The 19,114-nt window shown below is 45.9% G+C and overlaps 1 protein-coding gene across 1 annotated transcript in view; it reads left to right on the forward strand.

Annotated features, from left to right (window-relative positions):
- Positions 1-19,114, forward strand: part of LOC131896105 (laminin subunit alpha-3-like) — a 161,313-nt gene that overhangs the window by 36,499 nt on the left and 105,700 nt on the right. Inside the window, exons 3-4 of the mRNA XM_059246694.1 lie at positions 18,202-18,319; positions 18,976-19,094. Coding sequence (XP_059102677.1) covers positions 18,202-18,319; positions 18,976-19,094 — 237 coding nt within the window. The remainder of the gene's footprint in view (positions 1-18,201; positions 18,320-18,975; positions 19,095-19,114) is intronic.

A 19,114-nucleotide genomic window follows, 5' to 3' on the forward strand; every position in this document is an offset into this window, starting at 1 on the left:
CTTGGGAAGCATCAAGGCCACTGCACTCACCTTTGGTTGTGAGAGGAGGTCAGGCCTGGAAGGAGACAAAGGCATAGGCTGGGGCTAGTGATGTTTCCAGTCAGGAGAGGGGACTCACTGTCTATGGTTAGACTCTTGTGCTCATTGGAGCACTGTAAAGCACTAACAATATTCCTTGAGGGAAAGATGACTGATGTCCATCCTCCCCACCCTGGCTTTCCACCAGGCTTCAGCTTAGAGCAATGGTTCTCAACCTTCCTAATGCTGAGACCCTTTAATACAGTTCCTCATGTTGTGGTGACCCCAACCATAAAACTATTTTTATTGCTACTTCATAACTAATTTTGCTACTGTTATGAATTGTAATGTAAATATCTGTGTTTTCCGATGGTTTTAGGTGACTCTTGTGAAAAGGTCATTCAAATCCCAAAGGGATCATGACCCACAAGTTGAGAACCACCAGCTTAGAAGCTTATCTCTTCCAAGTGAGCGAAGTATCTATAAACACATTCACCCCACATTCTGGGGACTCAGGGCTGATAGAACATCTTCCCAAAGATCTATACTTTAAGAAACTTACCATGCTTAGTACAGAAGGACTATTTTCAGGAATTTCACATGCAGAAATTAATAAGATAAACACTAAAGTGTTTAATCCAGGATATTTATCCAAGCTTTGTTTATAATTGTAGAAAATGGAGAAGAATCTTGATGTGTAATAAAAATCATTCACACACAGACATTCTAATGATGCCATAGGGTCGTAGCCAAGCTCTGAATATAACCATGGGTATTACAAAGAAAAATAAGACACACAAACACACACACACCAGACAAACACACCACACCACACACACCACACACACACTACACACACCACACACACACACCAGACACACAAACATACACACACACACAAACACACACACACACTACACACACTACACACACCACACACACACACACACATACACACACACACAGAAAATGGGACAAAGGAACAGTGATTCCTAGTAGGACTTGAAGGATGGATAGAAAAGCACCTTGCAGCTGTCCTGGTGCCCCTCCGTAATCCCCTGTGACCTGATTTTTTCATCTCTGAGAGAGCTTGGCCTTCTGGGATCTTTAAATGCCAACAGAGTCAGAAAATATCCAGAAAATGGAAACTGAGTTTTTTAAAAGCGCATTTTTATCCCTTAGCAAATCTTGAAAACTAGCTTCTATATTTTCCCTGTGAAACTTTCAAGATTCCAAATACATTTTGGCTTTAAATCATGGCTGTTTTCTTATTATTCACAACAAGCGTATATAAAGAAAGGGCAAAGTTCAGGAGCTCTTCACGATGGTTCTAGTGAAAGCCTGAGCCAAGTCTGATGTGTGGGGAGTAGCCGGGCCCTGGCATCTCCTCTACCAGCTGTGTTCCGCGGGTCCTGCTCTCATGCACATAGCCTTTGTTCCTGACCCCCGGGGACCCTGGGGCCCCTCTGCCAGCAGACTGTCCTCTCTCCCTGTGTCCCCATCTGTCATTCCCTTCTCTTTGAGTTCTCACTTCCCACTCACTTTTACACTTTCCTCTTCCAGGAAAAACAAGCCAAACACCCTGCTTCTTCCTCAGTATGAGCAGCCATAGTCCTTACCACCAGGATGTTTTCTGTTCCACCTCTCTCCTTCTGAGGAGTGAGCCCCCGTGCTACCCCAGTCCAAATGTTCCAGACTTTAGGCATTCCAGATGGAGTGTCCCGTTGACACACTCTGTGCCGCGTGTGCTGAGCACCCTGAGTGAGACGTACAGCTTCCTCACTGACCTGCAGCATCCATCACAAAGCAGCCAGCTGGAGCGGTCACTTCTCTCCCTGGCCTCCCACAATCCTCCTTGCAGAGCAGGTTCTCACCACCCTCTCATCACCTGCTGCTACCACGTTTTTTTCTCAGGAGCTCCCAGAGAGGGAGAAGGCAAGGGGAGCCAGAGCTGGGAGACTCCCTTTCGGGATCCGTCTAAATGGCCAGCCCCAGGGGGGCCTGGGCAGCTGAAATCTAGACTGTGGTTTTAGCAAAGGCTGTGAGGCAGGTGAGAGAGACAGGGTAGCTGGGACAGTGAGCAGAGGCACAGGGAAGCCGAGCTCAATGCCGGGCTGAGGTGAAGTAGGTACACCTAGCACAGAGCCCAGCCTTGTTGCTATAGAGGGAGGAGAAGGCAGGGACTCGGGGAAGACAGCTGTTTTGTGAACTCCTGTGTCACAGAGGAAGGCATGAGCCCACATTGCCAGGCCCGACTGTCTCTCAGCTCAGGGCCTGGGCAGAACTGGGCTTAAAGGTGTCTAGTGGTTCAGCATCCTCATGGATACCCAAACCTACGGATGCTCAAGTCCCTTCCAAAAATGGAGAACTGTTTGCATATAACCTGTGCATGGTCTTCCTGGAGCCATCTCTGTGATACCCAGTGCAGTGTAAAGGTTGCATTATCTGCACATGCTCAGTGAAGAGGCGGTGTTCCCCCCAGATCTGATAGATTTAATAACGGCTGATTGAATCTGCAGATGTGGAACCATGGACACAGAGAGCCAAGCGCATTTGGAATAGGTTGGCCTGGCATCTTGCCTGGGCTGCCCAGCTTACTCCTATTAGTCGGTCACTGTGGCGACAGCATAAGGCCAGGTTTAAACTCATTACTCTCTAAGTTAGCAAGTCACTCAGTTCTGGACACAGCTTCCTTCCATACAGTGACAACAGGTTCCTCCGCATGAGCCTCTGCGGATCTGGCCCCTGGGGGTCCACAGGTAATGAGGACAAGGCATATTGGGCCATTTGGGAAACCTGCTCCCTCTGCTGGTTGTGGTGTTTCCCATGGAAGGTCCTGACCCCAGCTTTGTCCTGGCAACAACATCAGTACCTTCCGACCCAGGGTAGGGACAGTCCTTAGGTCTTCTGAGGCCCCAAATTCTTTTCCATCATGGGAAGGCCTCCTTTCCTGGCCTACTGCCTTCTAAAAAGTTGTTTTTATCAAGCATGCTTCAGTTGCTTGTTTCTAGAAGGTTTCCTGTCTCCTGTTGTGACACTGTGTGGCAGTCAGCACTGGTGGGACATGGTGGGACAGTCGGTCCCTAACTTGCAGAGGACACTTGTCTACAGATGAAAGGTCCCCAGACCCCCAGGGCGCATCTCTGGAAGAATGAAAGGAAATTATTGAGGTGACATGGCAGGGGTGAAGAATCCACTCAGGTGTGTGTGTGTGTGTGTGTGTGTGTGTGTGTTCCATCTTTACCTACCATTTTCCTTTGCCTTTCTCCTCCTCCTCTTCCTCCTCCTCCTCTTCCTCCTTGACTTTGACATCTCACACTGTTTTCTTCCCACCCTTACATATGCCGTAAACCCTCCCCACCCCACTGTGCTGTTGCCTTTTAACAGAATGGGCATATTGATGAAACTGTAAAGCATATTTACTGTTTCCACATAGTCATATCTTTGTATATAAATACTTCTTGTGCAGCATGAAGCATTTGTGAGTCACCTCAAGAAGCACGGTGCAGTTCTGTGGCAAACACTTGAGCTCTGCGTGCCGGCTGGAGCTGGTTTTTTGGCTTCTGTTTAAGTGGATTGTGGCAGAGAAGCCAGCGTTGAGTGGAATGACCAAGCATCGAAGTCTGCTTGAAGAATGCTTGAGGAATGTGCCAGGTTATAGGTTTCCCTCTACAGCCTGCCGGGGATAAAGAGGCTGTGCTATTAGCTTTCTCTTTTCCTTCTGTAAAATGTAATTTTCTGGTTTGTTTAGCGGTGGTCCTCAACCCATGGGTCTCAACCCTCTAGCTGTGTCTAATATTTACATTCCTGCTCATAACAGCAGCAAAATTACAGTTAGGAAGAAGCAATGAAAATAATTTTCTGGTTGGGGGATCACCACAACGTGAAGAACTGTATTAAAGGGTCGCAGTGTTAGGAAGGTTAGAACTACTGGTGTGTGTGTGTGTGTGTGTGTGTGTGTGTGTGTGTGTGTGTGTGTCCGCGTGGTATACATGTGCCACAGAGTATGTGTGGAGGTCAGAGGAGACCGCGTGTGAGTCAGTTCTCTTTCTATACTACGTAGGTTCCAGGGATCAAACTAAGGTGGTCAGGCTTGGTGGCTGGCGCCCTTACCTACTGGGCAACCCCACCAGCCCAGCTCTCTTTTTCTAAGTTGATTTCATTTTTTCCCCCTTATATCAAAAACATCTTTTGATGCTGAGACCTTGTTAGCTTTTGTACTGTTCCTAAGGAATTTTCTTTTGCTCTAAAATTATTCCAGTAGCAGCAAGATATCTATGTGTGCTGATAGCCGGGAGAAGGTTTGGGTCTAAACAGATGAGGATTTACCCTTAGCATCCACACCTGTCCGTAGTGAGCACACCTGGTCACAGCCACACTGGGCCCAGCCACGGGCCATCCTGGAATGGCTACCCACTGCATACACATCTGATGACACTACCAATAGCAGCCACAACTCCCACCCTCTAACATTAGCCTCATCAGAAACAAAAGGAACGTTTCCCCATCTGCCCAGCTCCTGTGTTTCTGAATTGATTCATAACCGGATAGGGACGAGGGATGCATTCTCAGCAGACCCTTTTGAAAGCGCCAACAGTAAGGACTATTCCTTTACAGACGAGCACTGAAGCGCAGAGGGATAAAGTGGCCCCACAACTTGACCTCTTCAGAGGTCATAGGGTCTGGTTCCAGATCCAACAGTCTCAGCTCTTATGACACGACACACTGACCATAGAATATGGAATGTTGTCTAACATATTGCTTTTCATGTATGTAAATGGGCTATTGCATCTAGTTTGATGTTGTGTGAGCATACACCTCACATTACTGAAACACAATCCACATTCATCCATATGACTCTACTTTCTTGTTCTGATAGTTTCAGGGGTGGCATTTGTATAGTCATTAGTGAGACTGAATTTCCACATTCCCATGTTCTACTATCGGAGATAATATTACTATGGTGTAAAACATATTCAGGTGTAAATATTTCATGCTAAAAGCCATACAAAATATTTAGAATTAGTATTGTATTTTTCTAAGAAAATATCTACTAACTAAGAATTATCCCCTCAGCCTCAAAAGCACAGGACCTTCTGCTGCAGCTGTGGAAGCTTTTATATGTGGTGTTTGCCAGATGAATGGAATAAACCAACCCTGAGCTTTAGGAGAAAATCCCTTCTTACCTGTGTAGTATTTGGGGTGTAGGGAACACAGCTGCTTAGGGGACAAAGACAGATAATTGAGAGGATTGGCAGGGGCTAGGTTCGGCTCTCGGAGAGTGAGCGGAGCCAGCCCTGGTGTGGAGACCTGGAGTGACAGAATTTGGGGTTCAACCCACAATAGCCTGTCTCTCTTTTGTAGATTCCTTAGCTGCTTACTAATGCTTACCCTTCCTCAGATGCAGACCTCGTCCCGTGGGTGGTGAGGCTGGATTGGGTTTTCTCCATGCTGTTTGCTGGCACGGATGATGTTTCTCCCCACTGAGTCCCCTTCTCTGCCAGTGTGTGGGAGATTAAAACTGCTCGCACACCTACCAAGATGTCTGGAGCCAATTCTCCTCGGGCTACTGGTTCTAGTTCCCCATTTATCCCACGTCCCGTGTGGTGGGTCTGTCTGGCCACCCTGCCCACCTCCTTGGCTCCTTTCTACTTTATGTCCCCTCTCTGGTACTTCCTCATGTCTAAATATAACATCTCACAGATGGATTCCCGGCAACTGACCTCAACTTCTGACCAAGGCTCAGCTGGGCATAGACCCACTTCTGATACCCATCAGGTACAGAGGGTGTGGAGTTCACGCCAAGCCATCTTCCTGCCTCCCGTTTTGCTACCCCAGAGCGCATTCCTGCAGCCTTCCCGCACATTGTCCTGCTGTGAAGAATGCCTGCTGGGGGTCTTCAAAAAATCCAGAACAGCCAGGTGGGAACATCTGGGACACAGGCAAGTTCACTATTCAATAGTCCCCTGGGATGCCCTTCTTACAGTGGCAGGGACTTGTTTTATGCCAACTAAGCACACTCCTTAAGTTCTGGCTGCCTACCAGCACTGCCCTCATCCAAGTAAAACGCAGGCTGTGTCCTGACTGAAGGCTCCGGGTGCCAAATGTTCCTGCCCGGGATAACCCAGACTACACCCTGCGCTCTCAGGGCAGACACTTCTGTAATTGCTTTTGTGAAGTTGTTTGTTTTTGCAGAGCACTTTTGAAGCAGATGCAGACATCCAATCAGAGAGCAGTGGCAGAGCCGAGACCTGAAGGTTGAGCAGGAGTGTTAGCGGGCATCTTGGGGGCTGCGGTCAGTGGGGGTCACTCGGAGTTGAGGGGAAGTGAGGCTTCTCTAAGTGAGATATCTAGAAGACACCTGAGTGTATGGCTGTGAAACTGATGTGAGAAGTTGGCTGGAGGGAGACGTGGTTGTCAGTGGCATACGATGGAAGTGGATGTAGATGGGGAAAGGATCTTGGACAGTTGGAGGAGAGAGGGGATGAGCTAGCTCATGGCCATTTGGAGCTACATGGGATAGGAGAGGTGTGTGTGTGTGTGTGTGTGTGTGTGTGTGTGTGTGTGTGTGTGTTTGCGTGTGCATAGTGATGATATTACTGGTAACAGAGAAAAAGCAGCCTTCAAGAGTGCTTCTTCCATAGCAGTGGGGATTGGGAAACAAAGACAATCAGGGTCAGGACCCAGGAAGCTGCACATTCAGAACCAGAAAGGCAGTGGAAAGCCTGGAGTCCATCTTCAAGGCCACTGCTGAGGCTAGATGCTGCCGCTTGTCCTGATCACTTGGTTAGCCCTGGGTCTAGATACTGGGCTCAGTAGGCACCTGCTGGGATCAGCCATTGTCCCCAGAAGCCAGACAGTGCTATCTGCGCTGCTTCTGGAAAGAACCTTTTAGTGTCTTTGCCTTTTTGTGTTTCTTGCTCTAGATGCAAAGTCTTGGAAGGAGACATCAGTGCACTGAGCCCAAGGCATGGGCCCATCTGCCTTCCCTGTAGGGAGCTGGGAAAATTGGCACCTGAAGCATTTAAAGTAGGAGTCACATTCTGTTCATAGACATGTTCAGGTGACAGGAAGGACATTCAGGTTCCCAGAAGTCAAACAGAGGAAGGACAGGTGCCTGAAATATGGCCTGTCTCTAGCCAGACTCTAGGCAGGTGCTAAAGGACCCCTGTGTGGCACCCACTTGCCCAGAGGACAGACTCCAAACCCCAGAACTTGGCTTCAGTCTTTCTCAGAGATCAGGTATGATGCTGTTGTATGGGCTTGTCATTGCGACAAGCAATAGGACATCTTGTGGCATACATCTGCAGTCCTAGCACTTGGGAGGTAGAGGCAAGAGGATTAGGAATTCAAGGCTAGCCTGGACTGCGCGAGAACCTGAACCCCCAAATAAATCAACTAAATGAGTCTCCACACTCTAGAGACTTTAGTATTCAGGAAGTAAAGATAGTAAAGGTCAGAGGACATTCTAGGAATCTTTGATCTGAGGCTGGGCTGGTTTGAAGTCATACTTCATGTGACAGCCGATTCTCAAAATAAATACGCTGGTAAAACTGAAAATGCTGAGCCAGCACCTTTGGCCATTATTATGCCTTCTAGAAATACACAGATGTCAAAAATACACAGCTGTCTCCAGACCTTCATCTCCTTCCTGTGTTGAGGTGCTCCGATGTAGGCACACCTATTTACTGTGACATCACTTGAGTAAATGACTCCTTAATCCTTATAAGACCAGAAAGGCAGTAGCCAGAGCTGGAGAATGGGGAGCAGGGAGATGTCCATCAAGGAATATATTGTCTCAGTCGGACAGGAAGAATAAGTGGTTGGTATTTTGAGTGATATGAACAAGCTTAATTCAGTAGTCCCACATTGTAGGCGGGGTGGGGGAGGGGGTGGCTCAGTGGCAGAGTACTAGTGTGAAGTCATGTCTTTAACCCCTAGCACTACACAAATACTTCCGCTAGTACCGTTGTTACTACTCCTGCCAAGTGCTACTGGGTTCACATTGCATACATTTATTATGGCATCATTTTGTACTCCATTACTAATTAAATATGTCACTATCCAATAAAGAACAAAATTAGTCAACCAATTAGAGGAGGATTTGGAGAATTTACTGCCAGTAATTAAAGTCCAGTTCTCTTTGCCTTGGGTAAACATGACTATGAAATTTCCCTTTGTCATGGTTTGTCAGGTACGTTCTCTGGCTGCTTAGCTCAGTGAGTCAAATGTTGCAGCAATTTGCTTGTAAATTGGCGAAACAGAAGGCATGCATGAAGAAATGGGGTTTTCTAAGGGGTGCCAGGCTCCAGACACAAACACTCCCTGAGAGTTGAGAGTAGCTAGAGGAAAAGAGAAAACACAAGACTTAGTATAGGATGGGGCTCGGAGATCCTGGGTGTTACATTTGGTTGCTGTGATAAAATACCATGACCAAAAGCAACTTAAGGAAGAGTTTATTTGGGGTTAGGGTTCCAGAGGGAGAGTCCAATGCAGGAGGCCAAGGAAGAAGCTGAGAGATCACATCTCTAATTACACACAGAAGGCCAAGAGCACATGGAAGTTCAGCAAGACTACAAACTCTCAAAGCCCACCTCCAGTGATGTGCTTCAGTAAGGCTGCGTCTGATAAAGGGTCTACAGTCCTCCAAAACAGCTCACCAACAGGAAAACAAGTGTTTAAATACATGAGCCTATGGGGGACATTTCTCTTCAAACCACTAAACTGGGATTTATGGGGTTTCAACTGTTAGGGTCCACAGATCACCCCACAAAGGACCACCACTCATGTATGCAAAAACAAGAGCATTTATTTGTCAAGAGAAGAGTTCCTGCATGCAGAGGTCAGCCACCCAACAAAACGGTGACGACCCCCAGAGAAGCTCGCAGGCTCCTTTTATAGACAGCCACGAGGGGATAAGGTCATCCTAAACATGACTGGCCAAGAGAGCAGCAGCCACACTAATATGTTTCTTGTTGGCTGGGGCTGTAAGTGCTGAATCATGCCTGATCTGCAATATCTCCCTCACTCTGCCTTATCAGAAACTGAAACAGAAACTGAAACTCCTGCCCAGTGGAGGCTGGGGCCAGGAGAAGTCCACCATGGTGTACTGTGGCCTGTCATCAACCAATTCATAATCACTACCAATTCTATTTACAAATGTTGAATGGGGCTAAAATGTTCTTCAATAGCAATTTGGGCTCAAGTTCTACACGTTAAGCCCATTGGGAATGATGACTAAATTCATAAGGACTAGAAATCATGTTCTAAGCTGCCAAAAATTTTATTAGTATAAAATATTTTTTGTATGTATGTGCGTATGCTCGTGTGTGTGTGTGTGTGTGTGTGTGTGTGTGTGTGTGTGCACATGTGTGCATGTACTCATGGAGTTGAGAGGGCAGTGTTGACTGTCTTTCCTTATTGTTTGTTCTCTAATTCGTCTTTTGAGGCAGGGTCTCTCCATGAACCCTGAGCTCACTGATGGGCTAGTCTGTCCAGCCAGAGAGCTCTGAGGATCCTCCTTTTCCTTTCCTGCCTTCAGTTCTGTGGTTAATGATGTTCATGGCCATGCCTGGCTCTTACATGAAGATATGAAATTAGCTTTCATTGAACCCTGAGCTCACTGACTGAGCAGAGAGCGCTGGGATCCTTCTGTCTCTGCCCTCCCACTCCCACCCAGCTCAAGGTCTTTGATGGGCACAAACAGGCAGGGCTCCCACGAGGGTGCTGGGGATCTGAATGTAGGTCCTCAGACTTGTGCAGCAGGCATTTTACTGTCCAGGCTGTCTCCTCAGCTCTCCAGTGTAAGAGTGGGGTGCAGGGTTTCCATTTTCTTCTTGTTTATTGTTTTCTTCTAAGTTGTCGGTGACCCAGGTCTTTCTGGTTGTTTCACTGAGACAGCGGTCTGTCTCCATGGCTGGTTTGGACTCACCACAGACTAGGCTGGTCTCAAGCCTTCATTGCCCTCCTGCCTTTGCCTGCAGAGTGATGGATTTGCAGGCATGTGCCCTGTGCCCAGTGACCCACATCTCTAGCTTTCTTGTTTGAGTGTGGTGGTGGGGAGTGAACTCAAGCATGCTGTCCATGCGTGGCAAGCACTCCACCACAGAGCTGCATCCCCAGCCTAAGCCCCAGGTTTTTCTTTTTTACTGGAACAGAATTTCTTTTTAATCAGAATAACCGAAGGACACTGGTCTCTCCGGAGTGGAGACTGTGTGCACATGGTACTAAGCTCCGATGTTTAGACTAAGTTTGGCCTTAGGACTTTATTTCTTAGGCTTTTGTGATTTTTTTTTCAAAAATTCAAACTGACACATAAACACACACACACACACACACATATGAACACACACTATGTCATGTTCAATTTGGGATACACAGATCTATTTCCTCAAACGTTATTTCTTTATGGAAAACATCCGAACTCTGCTCTCCCTATCTGTGGTCACCCTAATGTGGAACAGTCCACTAGACTTACTTATAACTAAAAGTTAGTTCCTTTGCATCATTTTCCAACCAGGATTTTACAGAATTCTAACTTTTCTCTCCTTCTAGTTTCTACCCTAATCTTATCATCCTGCTGATTCATTGCTTTGAGTACAGGGACCCTTGGTGTGGGTTTTTCTATTCTGGGCAGGTTGGCTTGTGGGATGAAGGGTAGACTTGCCCTCAGAGGTAGAGGAAGACTTGGGAGAGGTGTTAAGAAAGCACCCAGAAAGCCTCTGATGGCCTGTCCTCATCAACAGTGCAATGGGGTCCTCTCAGAAAGAGATGCTAGGGTCAGAGGTCACAAAGCACTTTTTGAATTTTGTCTTAATAGTTTCTGGAATGATCTACCTTACCCTTTCCAAGTGAGCAGTTTCTTCTGGGACCCAGTAAGAAGCCAGGAGTGCTTCTTTAGAACTTGGCCAAATACATCTTTCTGCTGAAAGGCAAGGGACTGGGCTTTCCAGCACAGAATGACGCCAGTTGCAGAGATGGTGGCGTCCTGCAGAGCTGACAGGAGCACTCTGTGGACCAGGATTAAAGGGGCCGGTTGCAGACTGGCTGAGTCATATTTTCATCACTGGCTCTGACGTGTTTTGAGGATTGGATTCTTTATAAAAGTCTTTCAAACCAGGTCACCACAGTGAAGCATCTCGTTCCTCCTGCGTCTTCCCTTCTCAATGAAAAATAAAAACCCTCAAGCTGTTTAAATGACTGGATGGAGGAAAGGGATGGATGTCACACCCGTGTGCGGATTACCTGTGTAGTGATCGGCATGAGATGCTTCACCTGGGCCAGATGGTGAACAAATTAAGACTGGGATATTCTGATAGGATAGCCAGCCTGTAGGGTAGACTGTGGAACATCCCAAACATCTGAAATGTCACTGTTGAGAAAGACGAAACCATGGTGACTGACGTGTGTGTGTGTGTGTGTGTGTGTGTGTGTGTGTGTGTGTGTGTCTTTAGTCATTTTAGACAAAAGATACAGAAGAGACCTGTATCTAAATGTATCTAATACCTGACCAGATCCTGGAGCAGAAAAAAGAGCGCAGTAGGCATTAGGATGGGAAATTAAAGGGGAATTTGAACAAGAACAATGTATTAAATACATTTATTTTGATTACACATTCCTTTCTCATTGTCCTAGTTATCTTTAATTGTCAACCTGATGCACCCTAAGTCATCTGATAAACAGCTAGGTGAGATTGGCCTCACGTGTTTGGGGGGCATTGGCTAGATTGTTGGTTGATATTAGAGGCCCAGCCCATGTACACAACACCGTCGTCCAGGCAAGGTGGTCCTTGGCTACATAAGAACGCTAGCAAGGCACGAGCCTGTGAGTGAGTGAACCAGCAAACAGCGCTCCTCCATGGGGTTTCATCTTCAAGCTCTGGCTTGACTTCTGCCTTGACTTCCCTCAGTGATGGACTGTGACCTGGAAGTATAAAGCCAAGTAACTCCTCCCCTCTGCAGTGTGCTTGGAATGTTTTATCACTGCAGCAGAAAAACACAACCCAGAACAGTCCTGAAAGTTCTAAGTTTATGGAAATTCCATATTTTGGAGTGATACATGCTGAAGTATTTAGTAGCAAGCATCATGATGTCTGTCATTTTTAAGAATCAAAACTCTTCGTGTGTGTGTGTGTGTGTGTGTGTGTGTGTGTGTGTGTGTGTGTGTGTGTAGCAAATGTGAACAGCAGATGAACAGGCATTAAACTTTTTTTTTGAGATTTTCTGTAGGTTTTTCAGACTATTCAAAGCATTAGGAAAAGTCATTATTAAAATGCTTCTTAATTGATCAGTATATTCACTCATTAAATTAGAATGCTCAAGTACGGCCCTCTTGAGGTTCACTCAACCTGTTTGCCTGCTAGTATCTGCCTCCTGAACCCAGGAGCAGTAACACAGCTTTTAAAAAAATTGGTTAATGCATGCATTCATTCATACATCCATGTATTATTCTATTCATAGCAAATTCTATTCATTCATAGCAAATATTCAGTTCAGGAAGGCCCCGAAATGAGTAAGCGGCCAGCTGTAGCAAGCTGTAATTTCAATGACTTCGGAGGGAGCCAGGAAGACTTCTGTCTTATCGCACCTACTCGCCTTGAAGTCTTTTGAAGTCAAAAGGCCTTTTAAGTGTCTTATCTGCTTCATCAGAACACTTTTTAAAAGACTACCGTGTGTCTCCTAGGTAGACAGAGCCAAGCCAGCTCCAGCTTGTCACAAGTGTTTGAGAGGAGATTACCAGTCCACGGTTTTCAGCTCTTTCCCTCCCACCCCTTATCTCACCTTTGCCCCCCAAATATTTCCCTGCAAACGCCCTTTGCGTTCAGCTCCCCTGCTCCTCGGCCTGCTGCCTTCTAGTTTCTCGGGGCCTCTCGTTCACGTGAGCGAATCTCAAGGCTCACTCGTGTATGCTTCCAAGTGTTTTCAGTGGTGGGGACCAAGTGTGGGAGGAAGAGGGTAGGTTGTTTAACAGAAACGGCCAGTTGGAGCTTGTGGTATGCTTTTCAGTGACCAATCAGCAGGAAGTAGACCCTGCCTGCTGGCTTACCATGCTGAGCAGGTTGTGAGCACCCAAAGACCACTCACTACTTCGTAACAGCCTTTGAAAGTACGTATGTCAGAGGGGATTTGCTGCTGAGCTGGAGCACTGTGTGAGAACGGACACAGTGGTGCTGGATCCATCCAACTGTGCCAGCGGAATGAAAAGTGAATGCAGCCTGCCCATCACCAGAGCACTTGCACATGTGTGTCAAGGAACCTCCGAGACAGGTCCCAAGACAAAACCCGGAAGGACACATTTTAAAGTGGATCGTCCCGTCTGCGAGGTGCTAAACGACGTGGATAGACTCAGCACGTTCATTAAATTAGCCCAGGTAGTGGGTTCACACAAGCCGAGGCCCCATCTCTTACTGAAGTCTCCCCACTTCCCACTCCTATCTCCATCTTTCTCCCTTTCCCCCTTCCTTTGCAGTGTCTCATGTAGCCCAGGCTGGCTTCAAACTTGGAATGTAGCCGAGGATGACCTTGAACATCTGGATCTCCTGCCTCCTGGTTTATGTGGTACTGGAGCTTGAACCCATGGCTTCCTATAACCCGATGGCTCCTATAACCCCTATGGCTCTTGCTGGGGATGTTCAGTAACTGCAATGTTTCAGAAGAATAGCATAACACCTTGAAACAAGCTAAGCTAAGCTCAGGAGTCAGTGGCCACTAATGATAATCCATTGAATATTTTGTAGGAGCTAGGACTGTGAGAGTTTGGTGGGAGATAAAGCATGCTTAGAAAGATTCTTGTATTCAAAACGCCTCGTTTATTGTCCATGTTATTCTCTTACCTAAATGTGGGTTTACTTTGACAGGACTGAAACAGGTATATGAGCAGTTGGAAGGGCTCTTCATTTGTTACAGTTTTTCCAAGCAGGAGTTCTCGAATTTCCCATAAATCCCTTCACTGTGTAACTATGGCCGGTGTCTTTTGGAAACCTCCATTTCTACCTTTAGGTATTGTTTTATGGTGTCCAGACCACCTTGTAATTCCCAGTGCTTCTGTATCAAGGAGGAAGTTTCCCCACACATTGGTGGAAAGTAGGGTGTATTGAATTAGATAAACAAACAAACAAATAAATAAACAGAGAGACATGACTACTCCTAGGTGTGGTGGAGGAGAAGGTTTATTGTAGATAAAAGGGAGAACATAGCTAGAGACAGAGCTATCTGGGAGAGTCCAGCGTAGACATGACCCCAAGCCATGTGAGGAGATGGGGAGGGGAGATCCAGGAGAGGAAAGGGGCTAGGGAGCCAGAGTTGTTGGATTATATAGGGAAGGGCAACTGAAAGAAGAGCTGGACTGAAGAATGCCAGCCATACCCTGTAACAGGTGGGACTGAGGGGTGCTGGGAGAACCTGGTGGCCAGGCCTGCTTTGCGATGTTAAATAGGCACCTCGGTTAGCTATTTGTCCCAGGTTGAGACCTAACAGTATTACTCACAGCTCAGGTAAGTATTATTTCCAAAACTGAAAACCACAGGCCTGAAGGGCACAGAGCTGGCTGGGACTTAGGGTGTTGTCACAGCTGTGACAGTCTTCCTTCCCTAGAGAACTAGGCAAAGGGGCTTCTTACATGAAAGCAGACTCTGTAAGGGAGTGGTGGTTCTCAGAGTCAGGTGAGAGCCTGTGGGGTCCCCAAGGCCAGAGGACCTCATTTTTACCATTAAAGATCTAACTGGGGTGAGATCTTTTCCAAATACTTCACCCAAGCAAAACATGTCACTACAGAGAGAAGCAGAAGCAGATATGAAAACCCATTCATCTTCCATTCACTCTGACAGTTAAAGGGATTTACAAAAACAGAGCTCTGCCAATATTCTTGTTTGAGAAAACACAGCTTTTCATAACCATATTATAGCATTTATCTTAGGATATAATGATGCTGCATTCAACACTGCTCTAAGGACAGACCTGACAGGTGTGTGTGTGTGTGTGTGTGTGTGTGTGTGTGTGTGTGTGTGTGTGTGTGTATGTGTGTGTGTATGAAGAAGAGACACAGAAAAGCTGGGGGTTGAGCAGACCAGGTCTCAGATGAAGAAACTTCAGCAGCCTGGAATCTCAGCGTGTTTATTAGGTAAAGTTGAATAGAGAGGTGGGGTTATTGCATACAGCTCAACAAGGAAGTCGGCTATTACATACAGACAAACAAGGAGGTTGGGCTTATGGCACACAGCTGGACCAAGGAGGCAGGTTTAGCTAGTCTAGTAGGAGCAGTCTCTGCAGGGGAGCAGTCTTCAAGTCCTAAACATCCTGGTGAGGAAAGCTAAGTGGACATTTTTTACACACATTATCCACACTCACACTTGGATCACAGATGAAGGCTTTGCATTTTGCTCTGAGCCTCACCAGGAAGCATGTGAGTGGGGGGTAGGTGTTAGGGGGAGACTTTGCTATTTTCCTATGGGTCTGAGGCTTTGGTCCTTGACATGGCTTTGCTCATGTCAACAGCACAGTTCATTCAGGACTTTACTTACTCAGGGCTTCCTATATAATGGAGTTCTTGCTTTAAATGAATAATAATATATGCTTTAAATTTCTCAACTATAAGCCAGGTGGCAGTGGCACATATCTTTAATTCCAGCACTTGAGAGGCAGAGGCAGGCAGACCTCTGTGAGTTCGAGGCTAGCCTGGTCTACAAAGCAAGTTCCAGGACTGTTGTAGAATATTTATATACTATATGAAGATTATATTTGCTGTGATTGGTGTAATAAAAAGCTAAATGGCCAATAGCTAGGCAGGAGGTATAGGTGGGATTTCCAGGGAGAAAAAGGAAGAGGAGGAGGAATCTAGGTGCACAGGAGACATGGAGAGGAAACAGGAAGTACAAAATGAAAGAGCAGTAACGCCATGTGATAGAACACAGATTAATATAGATGGGTTAATTTAAGTTATAATAGCTAGTTAGGAACAAGCCTAAGCTATAGGCTGAGCTTTTATAATTAGTAAGTCTCTATGTCATTATTCGGAAGCTGGCTGGCGGGACAGAAGAAGACCCATTACAGGACAGTCAGGGCTACACAGGGAAACCCTGTCTTGAAAACAAAACAAAACAAAACTTTTTCAACTGTGATTGTTAATACGTCAATAGAAGAATCAACAAAAAAGATTTTTGGGTTCTTCTATCATTTTTTAAAGTGTAAAGAAATTTGGAGATGAGAGAGAGAGAGAGAGAGAGAGAGAGAGAGAGAGAGAGAGTGAGAGAGAGAGAGAGTGAGAGAGAGAGAATATAGATTTGGGCTCCTAATTTAGAGTTTGAAGTATTAATATTAGATAATAGTTCTCAGACTTTAATACATATATATATATATATATATATATATATATATATATATATATATAGACACATATACCATACAACTTAAACCATCAAATGTGGAAAATAGTTAAAACCCCTACTGTTGTTGTTGTTGTTATTACTATTATTACTATTATTTTGTTCCCAGGGATTGAGCCAAGACCTTGTATGTGATTTGCTATTGAGTTACATGCCAAGAGTTCTCTTATTGTATTTTTTTCCCCCAGGAAATAGAGCCCCACAGTCCTCTTTTTCTTCCTTTCTCCCAGTAGATGAGGTCACTGTTCTGGCTCTAGTGGGTTAGCTAACGGCAGTGGGGCAGCCTGCTCAGACAGCCACTGTAGAACCTGTTACTTGTGGTGTCTTGGGTCCAGGGATTTGGGGAACAGGGAAGGTTCATTAACATGATAATGCAGTTTTGTTTAGACCTGTGCTCTGCTGTCATCCCTTGGTGGTGTCCCCTCTGTCCTTTGCATCCCTTAGGGATGCCTGTAGCTGGAGTTTTCTCCAGTCCCACTCGGTAAACACACAGAGACTTATATTACTTATAAACTGTATGGCCATGGCAGGCTTCTTGCTATCTAGTTCTTATATCTTAAATTAACCCACTTCTATTAATCTATAAGTTGCCATGTGACTTGTGGCTTATAGGTACTTTTACATCTTGCTTCTTCTGTGTTTGGCTGGCGACTTCTGACTCAGCCTTCCTCTTCCCAGAATTCTCCTCTCTGCTTGTCCCTCCTATACTATACTTCCTGCCTGGCTACTGGCCAATCAGCATTTTATTTATCAATGAGAGCAACACATTCACAGCATACGGAAAGACATCCCCAGCAGATGCCTAAGTCCATGTGTAGAATGGTGCACTTAAGTGTAGCCTATGCACATCCTCTTATATAATCTATAGGTGACTAATATGATATAAGTACTTGTTACACACTGCATTGCCAAAGACTACAGTCAAGAATAATGTACACACTACCAACATGATATCTTCCACCCCAACATTTTTGGTGCTTGGTTGATTCACATTTTGGATATCGTAGCACCAATTTGGAGGCCTGACTATATAATTACAGAGCTTAAATGCTTTTTGAGGAAGGGGAGTGTGGAATAAACTGCAGAGATGTTGGGCATTCTTGGGCTATATCTGGGCATTTAAGAGTTGGAGGTTAAGAGAGCAGGACCAGAGCCCACCTTCCTTTCTTCCTACGTTTGTTTCACTCTGGTCACAGGCGGAAGAATGATGAGAGTCAACAAGAAACTTGGTAAGAAGGAAACAGGAAAAGAGGAGGCCAGTGCAGACGTCACGGGGAAAGAGGGTGTGGCCCCACTCAATGGCTGTGTGGGTCTCAGTCTGCGACTGGGATCTCTCCAGTACCCAGACCCACAGGGACTCCTAAGAGAACCTCGAGCTTTACTGTTGGTTCCTGCTCCTCCAAGGACTTGGCACACCGTTCTTTGTACTCGCCACCAGGCTTCTGATATAGACCACGAGGCTGTGCAGGCTGGCTGAAACCCAAGACATTTGGTTAAGGTGTGACAATGCAACCATGTGTACTGAGAGGGGGAAGGAAGACTATATGGTTTTGAGAATAATAAGCTTGAAAAGGTTGCAGCTGAGTAGAGATGTTCACCAGGCAGATAGAAATGGGATCTGCATCTTGTAGCCTTGGGAATCACTATCCTGTAGAAATAGTCAGAGCTACAGACAAAGTGACTTTAATCTTTTCTTTTGGGTGATGCTAGGGATTGAACCCAGGGCCTTTTGCATTTGAGGCAAGTGCTGTACCACTGAGCTATACTCTCAGTCTACACAAACTGTATCTCTCTTGCTTTTTCAGCTTTTCCATGTGGCCTATGTTTTAATCAAATTTGCAAATTCTCCACGCCCTGATCTCTGGGTCTTGGAAAGATCTGTAGACTTTGGAAGTACCTACTCACCATGGCAGTATTTTGCTCGTAAGTAATCTTGTCTTCTGTGCTATGAGGGGCTTTGAGGATCTGAAACAGTTTAAGACTATGGATTTAGTTAATAAAGAGTGTCTCAGTGTAACTACGTAGGGACTGGACCTCCCAAGTTGTCCTCAAAACATCCCCGTTTCTCAGTCTTGTATGCACTGATTCTAAGGGTCCCACATGCAGAATGGAGGTTGCACCCCCTTTTAAAACAGTTTTGCTCCTTCTGGTGGGAGCTACCTGTAAATGAGCTGCAGCTCATGTTCTTGCCCCTTCATGAGGAGTCAGGAACAGAATCGGCTCTCTATGGATCCTGGGCTCCATGTTTCTCATTTAGAACCTGTTGTCTTTGCTAATGAGGTATGTAAGTGTCTCTGGACCACATGATGAATCAAAGTGGCAGCAAATTTGCTTAGAGGGTAAAGTTGCCTACTTGAGGCATGAGGAACTGATAGCGTATCTTCAAAGGTGGTTGCTGAAGGGCACTTAACTGAAATAGCCAGGTATTTATTTTTTATGAGTTAAAAACTTCATCCTAAGCTTCCATCTAGAAGTCCAAAAGACTTCTTGGTTCTTTCTCTTAAGGAAATGCAAGGCGTTGGAAGCATTCTAGAAGAAAAGATGCATTATTTGATAACGTTCCACTGTTTCCTTTCTAGACTCTAGAAGAGATTGTTTAGAACAGTTTGGGCAAGAAGCAAACATGGCCATCACCCGAGACGACCAGGTGCTCTGTGTCACGGAGTATTCCCGCATTGTGCCTCTGGAAAATGGCGAGGTAAATGGATTGGGAGGCAG

The sequence above is a fragment of the Peromyscus eremicus genome, chromosome 19 (genome assembly GCF_949786415.1).
Source record: "Peromyscus eremicus chromosome 19, PerEre_H2_v1, whole genome shotgun sequence".
Classification (NCBI taxonomy): domain Eukaryota; kingdom Metazoa; phylum Chordata; class Mammalia; order Rodentia; family Cricetidae; genus Peromyscus; species Peromyscus eremicus.